Below are 16608 nucleotides of genomic sequence, written 5' to 3' on the forward strand. Positions count from 1 at the left end.
AAGGCTGTTGTAAGTTTTACTTCCATTGTTGAGTATTATTGATAGACATTCATATGGGTCATGTATATCTTCAGCATATAAGAATCATTAAATGAGGATTTTGTATCTATGCTCTCTACTAGAGTAACGTTTAGTGGATTAGCTTTTAAATATTGTAATTGAAGAGCATGTATATTTGTTACAGGAAAAGGTCACCAATCCTTTGTTTGAGAAGCGCGCAAAGCGGTTTGGGATTGGTGGTGCCTTGCCACCAAAGAAGGATTTGCACAGGTTTGTTAAATGGCCAAAGGTTGTTCGTATCCAGAGGCAACAAAGAATTCTCAAGCAGCGTTTGAAGGTTCCTCCTGCATTGAATCAGTTTACAAAAACACTTGACAAGAATCTTGGTAAAGCAGTCATAGTAATTATTTGCAACTTTTACTTAAATAAAGAACTTAAAAAAGTAAGGGTACTTATCAAGTTAAAATTTCAAAATGTCTTGATGGTGCAGCAACAAACTTATTTAAGATGCTACTTAAATACCGACCTGAGGACAAGGCTGCTAAAAAGGAAAGACTTCTGAAAAGGGCACAAGCTGAAGCAGAGGGAAAAACTATTGAATCGAAGAAACCCATTGTTGTCAAATACGGTCTTAACCACATCACATACCTTGGGGAGTTTAATTAGAGTGAGTTCTAATTTTATTGATGTTGTAGAAAAGAGAAGGCTCAAGGAGAAATGGAGAAGATGGAGGCAAATCTTTGCTTTAGGTAAAAATACTGCCTACTCCATGCATATGTTCTTTACTTTGTCTTTTATGGTCCTGACTTTCTTTTTACTGGTTAATGCCAGTTCCGCGAATGGAGTTGGATATTCAAAGCTTTATGCAAAACCATGATCAAAGGCGAGTTCGAAGTTTCAACATTTTCCTACGTCATATCTTCGACTTGCTGCTCACCGTGTCGCTTCAACATTATAGGTTGCAGTCTATGGTAGCTGATAAAGTCTCTCATTTGATCTCGAGGCAGTGACGACCGATCTATTCCCTTGATTTTTTGGTTGATAGATTTGAGGGTTAGTTCTTTCTTCCCCTTTTCATTCCATCAACTATCAATTTTGCGTTTTTCAAAGTTCAATATTGCAGGTTTAGGTCATCACTTAGGGAGTTTAATTAGACTGAGTTCTAATTTTATTGATGTTGTAGAAAAGAGAAGGCTCAAGGAGAAATGGAGAAGCTGGAGGCAAATCTTTGCTTTAGGTAAAAATACTGCCTACTCCATGCAGTATTTTTACCAGAATCGTGCGTGGTGAGGAAAACTGCCGAAAGTAGATACCCTGCTATTTATCTATCAATTAACTTTTGAACAGTCAGGAGAATCATGTAAGTCTTTTCACTACTCAGAGTCAGTTAAATCTGCACAAAACTTTGTTTCTGAACAACAAATAACTGCTTACCTATCTAGAATACAAAGGGGTGGTACTATTCAACCTTTTGGTTGTATGCTTGCTGTTCAAGAACGTTCTTTAACTGTTATTGCTTATAGTGAGAATACCATTTCTTTGTTGGATCTTGATACTCAAGTGTTTAGTGATTCTTTACTTAGTCTTGATGTCCGTTATCGTTTACTCCTCAAGCGATGGCGTCGTAGGGCGGTGGCTGCCGAGGGAGATTTTGTTGGTAAACCCGATTTGGGTTCATTCTAGGAATACCCAAAAACCGTTTTATGCTATATTACATAGGATTGATGTGGGTATTGTGGTAGACTTGGAGCTAGCACGTTCTGGTGACCCTGCATTTACAATTGTTAGGGTTAGACAAATAAAAACTTCATTTGTGAGGGCGATTTCTAGGCTACAATCACTCCCTAGGGGAGATATTGGTGAGTTGTGCGATACGGTGGTGGAAAAAGTATATATTTTTGCTACTTATAAGTGTCAAATCCATCATTGGAATAGCTAGATCATACTTAGATAACTTCAAATTGGACACTGGCACTCTTTTTGTGGCTTCAATGATTGATTTTCTTTGTTTAGTATGCCTATTTTACTTTATATATTTCAATATTTGTATTTTCTTGCCTACATGAATGCTTTACGAGATCTGAGTTAGACACTTACATAAATGAGTTTTTAGGAAATTTTGTAGCATAAAGATGTTTTATCGCCTTTAATAATAACCATGTACCATGGGTTGATCTTCCATACTGCAGTCTAATTAATATTGGAGTCTATGAGTTTTTTTCTTAAGAGTTGAATCAGATTAAACAGTTTGGTTTTACCCCACTGTTGCATCTGCTTAGTTGTCGTGAAATTAAGCATGTGTGTTCATTGTTAATGTCTAATACTCTCCGTGTTCTTTTTTGCTCATTGAATATTGACTTGATTTAATTGATCTTCATTAATACTCCATTGTTTTCGGTAGGATGATTAGCCCTTTCTTGACTCTTAAGACAGCAAGTTTATTTTTGCAAGCCATTGAGATTTGCTGATAACCTTTTCAAGTTGGTCTTGAATTATTTTTCTTATTGTATTACAGCGAAGACGAATCTGGATCAAGACATCAAGTCAAATTTATAAATCCTCTTTCAGTTTTGATGCAATCTCTTGCAATCTCTTTCAGAAAGCGAATGATTTGGTGTTGGCAGAGATGGTGGATAGAGGGTTCATGCCTCGGAGATTTACTTTCAATCGAGTTGTGATGCCTGATGGTCAGTTCAGAACCTGAGGCCTTACTCCTTAGCATGTAATGTAACTTAAGTGTGATTGTACTGATACGAGTCATTTGTAACTTAATATTTGTTTTACCTAAAACAAGAATAATCAGCAAGAGATTACTTTCAGAATATCTTTTCATGCTAACTTTACATGGTGTGTTTCTTTCTGTCCATTGATTGTTATCTTTATCTTCCATTTCAGTATAGCAAATGCTTATAATTAATTATCTTTGTCACCTTTGTGGATCTGCTCCAGCAGATTTAGGCTGTTTTTAGCCTTTACGAAGATGGTTAGCATGGTGGCACTTCCTACTTGAAATGGTTTTCAGTATGTTAATCACCAATCCTCTATTGCTCTGTATGAAGTTGACAGAGTCCATTGAACAGACGGGGTTCTGTTGAATGATCCTTATGCAACTTCATTTATGCCCTACAATCATTTTCTCTGCATAATTTTCTATGTAGTGGGAATAAGATAATGCTTCACTTATGAATTGACAAACAAAATTGTATCCTTTTACCCCATTAAAATTGTAGTCCCAAACTCTAACAAATGATGAAACAATCTTCACCTCCACACTCAATATATTTTTATGAGTACTTGGAGTGCCTTTTAGTTTGTTCATTGACAACTTGGGTAGTTGGGTGTCTTGTAGATACGCTGCAACATTCTTTTTATCAATTAATAAAAGCCTTACTTGCATCCAAAAAAAGGTCATGTGAAGACTGTCAAAGACTCAAAGTGTTTCAGACTTTGCAAAACCATTCTTTTGCAGTTGTTATTTCGAAGTTAAACTCAACAAACAATCTATCCAATAGTTAGAGTGAAAAACAGGAAGTTTTATGAGACCAAAATAGGAAATCTGGGTTTCCTTCTTTACGAGTGGGTTCTTTCTACTTCATATACAAAAACTCTCTTCTGCAGCTTTGTCAAAAAGAACTTTACACCACTCCTATCTAGGACTTACCTGAAAAACTCTGTTGTACCAAATCGAATGAAGGATCATGTGAAATATGTCATATTTCACAGGCTTTAGGTTCCAAAGAAAATGTCGCTACACCCTCTGCACTCTCATCTGCAGTTTTTTATACTTCTCCTCTGGTATTGAAGGGACACATTCATAAAAGATGGCCTCAACCACTCTTGGGTTGTTCACCTCAAAACCCTTTGCACAGATACAGTACTTGCTGTTTTTCATGTGTTGGGCATAATTTTCTTTGCTTTTGGTTCCATGACCCATATGGCTAGAGATTTTCATATTAGGGTCTTTGTTTTCCCAGTACTGTAGTAGGATAGGACGGAGATACCCATGCATGCCCCCAGCAAAAAACGCGAGAATCTGCCTCTTAGAAGGAGGTTTTCCACCAAGATCTCTAAGAGGATTAGTTGCTCTACGCACATTAGTCTCTGGAAGAGACGCGTCTTTGCCAATTACAAAGCCTTCATTAACATCAGCATTGCAGAGTGCTCTAATGCACCTACTCATATGTCGCACCGTTTCATGTGAAGCCTGGGAAATACACAATTTATCAGAGACTATACATGAAATTGGAGTCTCAGCTAAAAACGGTGAAATTCAAGTCTGAAGGAGGCACGCGAAGTGTACCCAATTAGGTACATATAAAAATTGCTCTAGCCTTCTTATGCTAAAAGGCATATAGAAGAGGTGAGCTTTTCTTGGATCTTTAACCGAAAATTGTCTATTTCCTTCCATTTGTTTCATAAACCATCCCTCAGAAGCATAAATTCCCTTGGTTTCTGGCTGGTGGAAGACGGGTCTTGCTCCTTCTCTGTAGGTGTATACTTTGAGCGTCTGTTCCATCAGTTCATAGCTCCTGCAAATATTTATCATATTGAAGTCTTCAAGTAAAGAACTCTTCCCAGGGGTAATTTGATTATCGAAACAAATTCCCTGGGGTAATCATTGTGTATTTGGGGATGTGTGAGATATGCGTATCTTTCCAATCAACAAAACTCTCTAAAAATTGTAGCCAAACAGCTTAATTCTATAAAATAAGAAAGGATGATTGATGCGAAATCCAAAAGACAAAAACTGACTTGGTCTTAACCAAACTGCGATAAAAAAAAACGAGAAAAAATATTTCCTATAATGCCACGTCAATTTCCTAAACACACCCAATTTGCACTTATATAGTGTCCACTTTTTCCTAAACTCTTGCACCGATAGAAGTTTAAAAACTTAGAATCTTCATCACATTCTTCATCTTTATCTCTCTCTTCCTCCATGTCCATCATGAAGCGTTAATTTTGCGTTATAGTGAACTCAATGTGTTTAACGAGGCATAGAAATTTATGGCTCACCAAGCAATCGAGAAAATATCTACAACAACAAAATTTCATGCCTTGATAGTGGTTATATGAAAATTTTGAGTGAAATTGGTTTAGGCCTACTTTTTCATATCTAAGTTAAACTAATATTCCAACTTGCAGAGTAAAATATACTACATCATGAGATACAAAGCAAGTACATCAACTTTGATAGCAGTCAATGCAGCTTAAAAAGCTCCCAGATAGGTGACACCAAAACCATGTTAAGTTGTCTAAGAGAAGTATAATGCAGCATGTAATAAAGTACCAGATGCAATAAACTCAATGTAACAATCGCCCATATCAGCAAACAAGCGAGCAATGCCCTTCACATTGTATTTGTGTCGTATGCTTGAGTGTAAGAATTCAACTCAGGAAGTCATATAGGGGTGTCAATATAGCCTGACCTATATACACAAACAAAATAATATACACTCAAGTCCCAAAGATTGAAGGAATCCTTCCTATGTTGTCAGAGGCATTCATTTTTATCACAAATTATATCAGAAAGTATCTGAACAAGGGTATAAGCCTAGGCCGATCCAGAGGTGTGAAATGTTCAAGCAATTAACCACGACCGCTGAATAGAAAACTGCGTGGATACTCATGGAAGAAGAGAAACTAGGAGGGCTAGGTTCTTTAGGCTATAAACCTTTTCCTGTAAAGCGGTCAAAATCAATAAGAAACTGCAACGCAAGCTTTTATCCCACAACTCAGAGGAAACTATAAAGTTTGGCAAGCTGATTTTTTAATCTAAGGAACCTATCCAGCACCTTGGAATCCCCATCCTAAGATTCGAAGAAAGATTCACTTATTATTAAGATTAGATATGCCAACAGATAGATGGGCGGCGGGGACGATTTCATGAAATTGTAAAATTTGAAAGACAGATGGATGGGTAAAAATTAAAAAGCAATACATTTACTCAGCAAAGTGAACTTTTCAATCCAACAAGATGACTAGATGTCAAAGTAATGCTTGACTGGAGATTCAGACCATTTGAGAGATTATGCACAAGACCTACAACATCTTGACCTGCAAGAAGGCTCCACACTCCTTGCAATAAAAATCCCACAAGATTAACTACTACCTAATAAATAACATGTATTTCATAGCGTCAAGAGACTACATCAAATAGAACACATAAGTTCCAAATAAAACCACAATAATTGATACAAAAGAATCAAACAAAACCAACAAATCATTACATACCTGTGCCAATCTCCCCAATGCAGAGGCTGACATTTCACTAAGCTGTGTATCTGGAGATTGAAGCATCTCAACAACACAAACACTTCTACTCACAACAATACTATTAACATTAAAAATAACTGTTATTGTTCTTTAAGTATGCAATCTGAATCTGTACCAGCAAACTGCCCAAGTAACAAAGCTGCCTCCTATTGCCTCTCCGAACAGCAATAAATGAAACAAAAAACATCCAATGAAAACTTTGTGTTCTACTAAACTGCTATAAGAACATATAATAAGGATTTCAAGGCCTACAATGAAGAAGTACCTTAGTAATCCAATTACAGGTTGTAAAGCTCCGGCAACTAGAGCATCCTTCTTTATGTTTGGGGATGAGTGGACCAAATTCCCAATCACACCAACCTGACATGCACAAAATCCTTCTCATAATAAACTATAAAATTACAAAGTATGATTCCAACATAACGATTTTGATGGTAATTGTTGTTGTTTTAAGGTCGATTTGATTGAAAAACGTGTTAATTAAGCCTCTATTAGTCTGCCTCACAAGGAACAAGAAGTGTGGGAAATGTTAAAACAAGTAAAGAAATGTGATGAGATATAGCCAAAATGTTAACACTTGAAGAAAACGAAATTAAGATATTCAGACGTGAAATCAAGTGGTATGTTGAAATAACCGACCTCAAACATGAAAAAGAAAAGAAAATCCTCAAGTTTATTCGTGAAAAATATAATGGGCTGAGCCCAAGTTAAAGACACCAAACCATATTTGCAACATTAGCCGAATAGTACAATTATAGATATACATGAAGTTAGAATAATACACAAACTAAACTTCTAATCAAATAGGGAAGCCTAATCAATTTAAACCTATAAATACACCACAACAATGCCTCAAGTAAAATAATTTTAAGAAAACTTATCATCATAAACAAGGATTCAGAGCTACTACAAAAAAAAAGGTACACATTCCAATAATTTTTTTTTTCAATCTTATTAGATTTTTTAATAATATTAGTTAACATGTGTTATTTTAATCCATGAATTCAGCATAAATATTCGAATAGATAGTTGTATGCTTTAGACTGTGAATTTCAGCCCATGACCAGAACTAACAACCACAAGCCTAAGCATCAAAGGCAACTCAGTCATAATTCCTTACGCATGAACCCAATCTGGTACTTCCCAATCAAACTGCTGCAAAGGCAACTCAGTCGTAATCTCCTATCAAGACTCAAAACAAAAGCACCATTCGCAATAGGTTGAACCAATTGCACCATCGATATTCTATCCGTTGGTAAAAACACAATGGCAAGAATACCAGTGACAGCGCAATAAGCAGAAAATAAAACAGTCATGCCCAAATCTTTAAACTACCAGTATCACTAATCCCACAATATTTAACCAATAAATCATTCATACCCAATGTTTCGTTGCCATACCTTTCAACCCAAAACAAATTAGAATTAGCTTCAAAGGCACTAACAATATGGTCACCCATTCATTTTTACTCCAAATGCCACATCCATAAGGCATAGTAGTTTTACCAATACATGAATCAAATAAAGTTTTCCAATATTGCCTATCAAATTTTTTTAATTCTTCCATATCATGTCTAATAACTTGATATACTGTTCTTAATATGGATCTACAAGAAGCATAAAAAGTACGATTTTTTAAAACAAGTATCTTTTTTTTTTTCTGAATGTGTATTGCTACATTTAGTTATTTCGATTAAAAAAATAATCTTCTACTTACTACAATGTGAACATAACATTTTTCTTGGCTATCTTATACAAAAAAATAGAAAAAGATCACTATGGAGATGAGAACAGAGCAATATTCAAGACGGATTGAAGTGTCATTCAAACCCATGCTGGAATAAATAATGAAAGATCTAAATCTAGATCAACCTTTTTACGAAAGTTCAATACATAACGGAATGTACAATGCAAGCGTCAGGGTGAGAAATGATGTAGTTGGTGTGGAAGGTGCGTCTGAAATCATAAGTTTTAAAGGAGTACCATCAAAATTCATTGAAGAGACTAAAAACACTGCAGCAAGACGGGCTATTGGATTTATATAAAAAGTTAATGAATTCGAAGTTGTTGACTACAACTTCAAAGAGTTGAAAATCAAGCGAAAGTTCTTCAAAGAACAACAAGAAAGAATCGAATTCCTCGAGAAATCAATGAATATCAAACAACGAACAGAGACAAGTTTTTTTTATTTAATATGATTTTTCATATGTTATATATCACTAACTTTTTAAAGCTTAGGTTGGAAGAATTGAAGCACGTCACGGAATATCCAGTACAGATATTATAAGTATTATTTTAGACAATACCAAACTCATGATCAAGGAGAATAAAGAACGGTACTCGAGTCTCAACAAATTCAATAAAAAGGTAAACAGATTTAACATTCATATTTTTTTTGGTTAATTGTAATTTTTAAGTGTTTTACTAACAATAAATTGATCTATAAATTGATACAGCGAATTCAATTTCAAAAACTTATCCCTCTAAAATTCAAAGATATGTTGATGCACTGCACCAAAATATTAAAGATAGACGACCCAGAATTTTGCAATGAAATATTGGGAGAAAATCAATACAGATGTCAAATATCAATTGACGTTCCAATCTTTAACATCAAAGACAATCACCAATTCGAAGGAAATTCAACAACTCAAGAAGATTCAGAAAATTCAGCATCGAAGAAAGCAATTGATTTTTTGCGCAGTGAGATAGGCTTTGAAGTAGTAGACTATAACTATGAAGAAATAGAAGAATTGACATTTGCAACAAACTTGAGATTGCATAAAAGAACGACACGCTTAGAAATCAGTGCATACAAATTCAGGAAGAAGAAATTTAGAGTCTAAAAGAAGATATTGATTATATAAAGGCAATTATAAAGAGGGAATGGTAGAGTTATGATTCTCTCTACGTAATTATCTGTTCAATCTTGGAGATGAGATGACTTATCAGACATTTTTAGCCAAGGTTTTGTGTACAAATGGAGTTTAAGAGTTATCCCCAATCATCAAACCACGAGGAAAGAATGACAGGTATCTTTGAACAGATAAATTGCTCTACTCATGTATATTACAGAAAAAAAAAAAACTAAAATTGTGTTGCCACTTGCCAGTATGACATAATAAGAAGTGCTAGGTTTAAAATATTAATTCTAACATAATCAGAAGTGATGGGTTTAAAATATTAATTCTAAACCAATTATACAAAGTGCCAAAAGCTGGAAAACATAGCGCACAATGTTTTCTTTGTGCGTTGTTACAACTCATTTTTCTATTTTGTATAACATGACGAAATTGAAAGTAAGCAAATACCAAATCAATATATCATAACCCATTTAAAAGCCCATTTGAAAGCTCATAGACAAGTGAGAAGCAAATGCAAGAAAAAGATCCCAGTAGCTATGTAAGCAATAAGCTAAGGGGTTCACAATGTTCTGTGCTTGAAGAAACCTCTGCATTGCCAAATTCAAAGCAGAAGCATAGAATTGAAGGAGCATGCCACGGGCAAAGCATAAATAATCAGAAACTAAATACATATGCAGAAAGGGGTTCTAAAATTGCAGATAATGTACTTTAGAAGTAAACTAGACTTCCAAGAGTAATCATTTGTTCAAGTACATCTACTTGAATAGCAAGGAGTTCCCAATCATCCTTCTCACATGAGTAATTACGAGTAATTAGGAACCCAAAACAAAAGTGAGTTTATAAAAACATACTTTTACATGTATAAAAACTGTATAGAAATTGTAAACTATCAAACTAACCTAGAAAAACATTTAACGGAAAATCATAAACTGGATGCAAATGCAATTAACTAAATCAAAAACTTAATGCAAATGCATTGAATTCACCACAAAGAACAATTAACATAAAATCGGGAATTGGATGCAATTGCATTAAACTAACCTCAAAGAATAATTAACAGAAAATCATAAAGTGGATGCAACGGTAGTAAACTATAATCATAAATTAACTAATGGGTTTTATCAATGTCTGCTGCTTCCTTTTTATAGATAGTACAAGAAATTTGAATGAGTGATTAAAATAATTTTCATATCTCATAGCTATGCATAGTTACTAATATTTTTTAGAATAATTTAATATAACGGCACCCGTTCGTAGGACGGGTTCGAAAACTAGTCCAATATGGAAAGTCCCATGTTTCTATAAGTGTGAACATCCATATATAGTAGTTTCTATTATCATGTTTTAGTTTTAGTATAAGTATGTAACTCTGGGTAGAGAACACCTCTCTCAGACTCTATATTCCAACTCTAATCAATACCTAGTCTTCTCAGTTCTTATTTTTGGTTTCTCTAATATATCAATGTCATAACTCTCGTAGCATCACTACTAACATAGACTTCAACAAATAGAAGAAGAAATTGTGACACACTTGTTAGCCCCCCTAATCCCAAGAGACCTCCTTACGTAAGTCAAAAACTATTGGCAAGTGGCCACAGCCGAATTAGTTTTATCATGAGACCGACGTGGCAAAAATCAAAATGCAAAAAAAATAAAATAAAAAAAATGGCAAGATTCTTTCGAATTATCAAACTCATCGTTTCGAGATGGTAGGGACTTTGTTTTTCTAATCTGTCCAAGTCAAAATGAAGTCTCAACGAATAATCGTAAAGCTAATAATTGGTTTTGTTTTAATAGGCAAATCAATAACAAATTCATAAAAAAAAACATATTTCAACTATTATGATCAGTTATTCTACCTTTTGATCAAATTATTCGTCCACTTTTTGTATAATAACATATATAATACCGCCAACTTGTTTTAATTGATCCAAGACAGCACTAGACAACATTATCTAGCAGTCGCATACTATACAAGCACTATATCTACAAAAAGTTCAAAACCATTTCGCTTATATTTTTCATAACATACAAGCTGTGTAGCTAAAGTTCTAAACTGCAATTTTGTCTTTACTCGCACGGTTTATAAATATATAATACTGAGCAATTGTCAATATTGTTGTGAGCAGCCACACCTTTTCGTTCATATGCAATCGTTGCGTTTTGTATAGTTGCATATAAACCAAAAAGAATGATAATGCGGCCTAATAAATAAAACTGAATTCGTTTAGCGATTTAGTATTAGGTGAGCGCGAGACCATGTGATTTTCATACTGCAGAACACTTGAAGACTCGAACAACTCATAACTCATAACTCATAACCATGTTTTAACACTACATAGGTTACCCATTCTTTGTTGATTGGTAATTTGAGATTGTAAGTGGTAGTCTAGTAGATCATCAATGTTGAATAAGTTTTTATTAGTTGTAGAAAATCAAGAGAAAAAAAGACAGTGAAAATGTTGGTGTCCATAAAAAAAAACTAGTTGTCATCTCCTTTGTTATCTACCCACAATTTAATAATTTATTATTAAAAATAAATAAATAAAAACAAAAAACAGAATATATATTATATAATAAAATCCCCCGTAATAAAAGCATTTTCGTCAGTTATTCAGTTTCTTCGGAAACTCTCCTCAAAAAACCCAAACCGTACCTCATTTTCTTCATTTCCCTTGTTTTCCTTCTTCTCATTCTTCATCTCTCTATCTAACACAGATCTAGAGAATAATAACATTCTATACTTTCTTTTTCGAAGATTCTAGAAAGAAGAATCTTCGTTTGGAATGGCAAATAGGGTGGATCACGAGTACGATTATTTATTCAAGATTGTATTGATCGGTGATTCTGGTGTGGGCAAATCTAATATTCTATCCAGGTTTACTAGAAATGAGTTTTGTTTGGAATCTAAATCTACCATCGGTGTCGAATTCGCTACCCGGACTTTACAGGTCACTTTGCATGAATTTATTTATATCGTTTTAGATAAGAGTATAAAAAGAAATCCATTTTGCTTTCATTTTACATTCTATAGATTATAACTACGTAGTCGTGGGTGAAACAAATTGAGGGATTGGTAGTGGAAACTAGTAGACAGACCATTGGGTATGTGTATTGACGTATTGTGAATATGTATCTTGTTTTGACAGTAGGTGAAGTGAAGGCAGTATTTGAAATTATCATGACATTTAAATTTGTCATAATAAGCTTCTTGCTAATGTAATTTGTAATATGCACAACTATATTGGTTCAAATTTGTAATCTTAACATTAAGTTTTTCCTTGTAACAGGTAGATGGGAAGACAGTTAAGGCACAGATATGGGATACAGCCGGGCAAGAGAGGTACCGAGCCATTACTAGTGCTTATTACAGAGGTGCAGTGGGTGCACTGCTGGTCTACGACATAACAAAGAGGCAAACCTTTGATAATGTCCAGAGGTGGCTTCGTGAATTGAGGGATCATGCAGATTCCAACATTGTTATTATGATGGCAGGGAACAAATCTGATCTGAACCACCTTAGAGCTGTTGCGGACGAAGATGCCCAAGTTTTGGCGGAGAAGGAAGGCCTCTCATTTCTCGAGACCTCGGCATTGGAAGCACTTAACATTGAGAAGGCATTCCAGACTATTTTGACTGAGATCTATCACATCATAAGCAAGAAGGCATTGGCTGCCCAAGAGGCAGCGAACACAGCCACAGTTCCTGGTCAAGGAACCACCATCAATGTTGCCGATACTAGTAATATTAAGGGGAGAGCTTGCTGTTCTTCATAAAGGGAATAAACTTTTGAATTGAAGAGACAGAAAAAACTTGGTGTGCAGTGCAAAGGGACATTCTCTTTCTACGAGGCATGTAGAATACTGTCTTGATCTGTGAGATGTTTTCCTTTGGGGGCAGCAGAAAGATATTGTCAGACAATTAGAAAGAGGATAATTATGTGAAAATGATAGTTCTATTAGTGTAGTGGGCTTGCACTTTCTTTTTCTTTTTTCTGTTTTACGTTTTTGTTTAGTGGAGCTGACTGCCACCATAGAAGTGTGGCTGGGGATTGAGTGTTTCAATTGATGGCAGATGGGTGGGTGAAGGAGTATATTGTAAGTGTAGTCACTTTTTTTTTTGTCTTTCTAACTTGTAATAAAAGTTTCACTTTCCATATAAAACAAGAGGTCTCCTAAAACAATCAGTGTTCGCTATGTCTAAGTGGATACAATGATACGGTCTCCTAAAACAATCAGTGTTCGCTATGTCTATGTGGATACAATGATACCCTGAGTGTCTTACTTTGAGGCAGAATGTTAGTGCAGTAACATCATATCTTTCTTTTTAGCACATATCTGGATCAAATATGTTATTTTTACGTTGGGGTAGCACTTGTGGTTTGTGTAAAAGCAATGTGAAGCTAGTTGGAAAACTAGAACTGAGCGCAACTTTACAAAGACATGATTTGCATTGTATTTAATCCTGGTCAATTTGTATAGTTACATGTTGAATACCGTATTCCCTTTCACAAAGAACTTGAGCCTTTTGAAGTATTTCCTTTGAGTTTGCTCCTTCCTCAGCTTTTACATGACATGACAACAAAATTTTCCTAACGGAGATGGCCCAGATGTGCAGGTCATGGATAGCTTGTATTCCTCTGATACATTTTAGACTAGCTTCAAGTTTGGCATTGTCAATTCCATCCGGCGTGCCTTCCATCAGTATAGGCATAATATCATTGATCAAACTTATTGTGGTAAGCAGAACCAGTACAGAGAAGCCCAGTGTACAGAGCAAATCAACTATCAACCAATCTGGTTTTGCCCATATAACTGCCCCACCGATCATCACACCAACAGATTGGATAAGATCGCCCATGACATGCAGGTACGCTCCCTGCAGATTCATGTCTCTTTGTGTTTCTTTTAGCTTTCTCAGGTGCAATGAAATCCATGCTAACACGCCTTGGTTTTCATTGCATGCTAATATGCCTTGGTTCTGTACTTGGTTGTTGCCAATCTCACACTGATGATGCTCATGCACTGGATTGTGCACAAGATAAGTACTGGCCTCTGCATCTTCTATTTCATGGTGATGCTCTTTACTATCACAGCCATGAAGCCTATGATGATGGCTGTGATCATGACCTAGCCATGTCACCATTACCAAGTTGATGAAGAACCCGAATGCCGCAGTCACAAACATGAGCTTTCCATTCACCACTACGTTTTGCTTCAAAATTCTGTCTATGGATTCGTAGACTAGAAACCCAACGATAACCCAAATGAGCTGTACAGAAAAGAGTGCTCCTAAAACTTCAATCCTCAAGAACCCAAATGAGTGCCGACGTGTGGCTTGCCAACGTGAAGCCCATACTGCAAAAAGAGAGACGGAAAATCCCATAACATCTGTAAGCAAGTGAGCAGCGTCAGTCAAAACGGCAAGGCTGTTGGCCTTGAAACCTCCAACAATCTCCACCACGACAAAGATCAGGGACAAGATAATGAGTCCGCCTAGTTTTCTTGCAGACCTTGACGTGCTTTCAAATTCTGACTTGTGGTATGCTTGTTTCGAGAATGCACAAATGGCGTCACAAGAAGAGCATTGTGATGGACTCCCTTTAATTCTGTGCACTTCAGATTTTCCTTGCAGTTCAACTTCCACATGGTCTCCCGTTGTTGATACAAGCATCTCTTGATCTTCCATCTATTTCTACTATAGCTTTATTGTTAGAAGCTAGACTTACAGTATCAATCGAGAATAGATAACTGATCTGGGAGTTCTGTTTATTTATGTCAAGCAAGAAGTCAATACAACAATCAAGAGTTCATGCTGAAGTAAAGCTATAACTGTATAGAATTACAGAAATTAACGAACTTTTTTCTCCTAAGATAGCTCTATAAATAGAATTGAAGCGAAAGGAGGAAATGAAAGACAATAAAACCTCGGGGCAATGAAAATTTCTCTTGATAGAGCAAGTTTAACTTTGATAAACCATTTGACCAAGCCAAACAGACCGTCTAGATGTCTTGGTCATTCCTGTAGTGGGCGATGCAAATAAAGTTGCAGGCATCAGAAGGTTCCAAGTGAAAAACTTTGAATTTTAAAGGAAAGGTAGGTGAATCATTGGTGCTAAGTCAATATTAATAACAGTTAATTTAAGCCAGTCCTTTTTGGCTACAAGTAGTTGGTATGACTCATACAGAGAGAGGACCTTGCTAATTGTCTAGAGAATGTTATTTTTAAGAACTTTTTTTTTTTTTTTTTTAAATTTTAGAATCTAATGAGCAGTGCGTGAAACACCCCTTTATGCTCCTTTTTAAATCTAACCATCAAACTATGTTAATCATGAACAACCCGAACTTTAAAAACCAAAACATAGACACACAGACTGGAGAGAAACTATTACTCGAATCAGAATGACTACTTAATTCTGCTATACTATTACAGGTTTGATTAAAAAAGACGTAGCATGGAGATAACTGTTACAAAGAATCGGAAGCTTACCAGATTATATCATTCCATGCAACAATTTCCTCTGTTTCCAGTTAAGTAATGCAGTCATTACTGGAGTTCGAACAACTAAAGTCAGTATTGCGTAGAAGTGGGTGATTTAGGGTGAACTAGTGTTACCCCACTAGATGAGCCAATTAGGATTTTTATTTTTATTATTATTATTTTATTTTATTATTATTTTTTTTTTTTTTTTTTTTTTTTATAGGGAGACCCTAATTTCCCATCACCCAAATTTGGGCGTGGGGAAATCCTAATTGGCTCATCTAGTGGGGTAATATTGGTTCACCCGGTGATTTAAGAAGGATTGAATTGCCTTGTCAGATAAGGTGATGGTAAGATTTGTCATTGAGACATAGAAGTTTGACACGCTTAGAGCATCTCTAGGTGGTGGTAGCATTCTTTTTATATTTGAAGAAAAAGTATGAAGAAATTGGTCGCAAATTTCGACCAACTTTAAGTGGTCGCAAATTTCGACCAACTTTAAGTGGTCGCAAATTTCATTCGCAAATTTGGAATACCTTGCGCGACATTACCAATGTCGCCCCCAAGTTGGAAAAAAAACTCACATGACATTCCCACTGTCGCACCAAATTAAAAAGGTAAAAAAAATTAACTCGCGTGACATTAGTAGTTCTTGTGGCAGCGATTTCTCTTGGGTGTGTAGTCGGGTCAAAGTAAAAAAAAAAAATTAGGGCAACATTTGCAATGGCGTGCGATATTACCAATGTCGCTCCGCATCCGCATCCAAATTGCCAAATTTGCGAACAAGAATGCGAAAAAACAGGTGATGCGACCGGATTTGCTACCACCTAGAAATGGAATTTCGGCAAATTCCGACGCAGTCCTTCAAATTTGAAAGATGCGACCAAATATAAAGCCACCTAGAGATGCTCTTAGAACACTCCAATGTAGTCATGGGAAACGCCTTAAGGTTTTTTTTTGCCTGACAACCACACTATAGGCTCCCCCCA

General features: G+C 35.6%; 1 protein-coding gene and 2 pseudogenes across 3 annotated transcripts; 1 reads left to right on the top strand and 2 right to left on the bottom strand.

Annotated features, from left to right (window-relative positions):
• Positions 1-3561: 3561 nt before the first annotated feature.
• LOC147486566 (putative glycosyltransferase At5g03795 pseudogene) lies at positions 3562-4546 on the bottom strand (annotated as a pseudogene).
• A 7190-nt stretch (positions 4547-11736) lies between these two features.
• Positions 11737-13319, top strand: LOC147486567 (ras-related protein Rab2BV). Its single transcript, XM_086570149.1, has 2 exons — positions 11737-12090; positions 12430-13319. The coding sequence occupies exons 1-2, from the start codon at positions 11926-11928 to the stop codon at positions 12913-12915; spliced, it is 651 nt and encodes a 216-aa protein (XP_086426275.1). The 5' UTR covers positions 11737-11925; the 3' UTR covers positions 12916-13319.
• A 251-nt stretch (positions 13320-13570) lies between these two features.
• Positions 13571-15769, bottom strand: LOC147486568 (metal tolerance protein 1 pseudogene; annotated as a pseudogene). 2 transcript variants are annotated; one of them, XR_015200848.1, is made up of 3 exons: positions 15629-15764; positions 15066-15160; positions 13571-14903 (listed from the first exon to the last, which is right to left on the bottom strand). The product of XR_015200848.1 is annotated as a metal tolerance protein 1 pseudogene, transcript variant X1 (transcript). The 2 variants fall into 2 exon arrangements; XR_015200849.1 differs by lacking the exon at positions 15066-15160 and having other exon boundaries at positions 15629-15769.
• Between the last annotated feature and the right edge of the window lie 839 nt (positions 15770-16608).

This window comes from Coptis chinensis, chromosome 7 (assembly GCF_015680905.1).
Source record: "Coptis chinensis isolate HL-2020 chromosome 7, ASM1568090v1, whole genome shotgun sequence".
Taxonomy (NCBI): Eukaryota; Viridiplantae; Streptophyta; class Magnoliopsida; order Ranunculales; family Ranunculaceae; genus Coptis; species Coptis chinensis.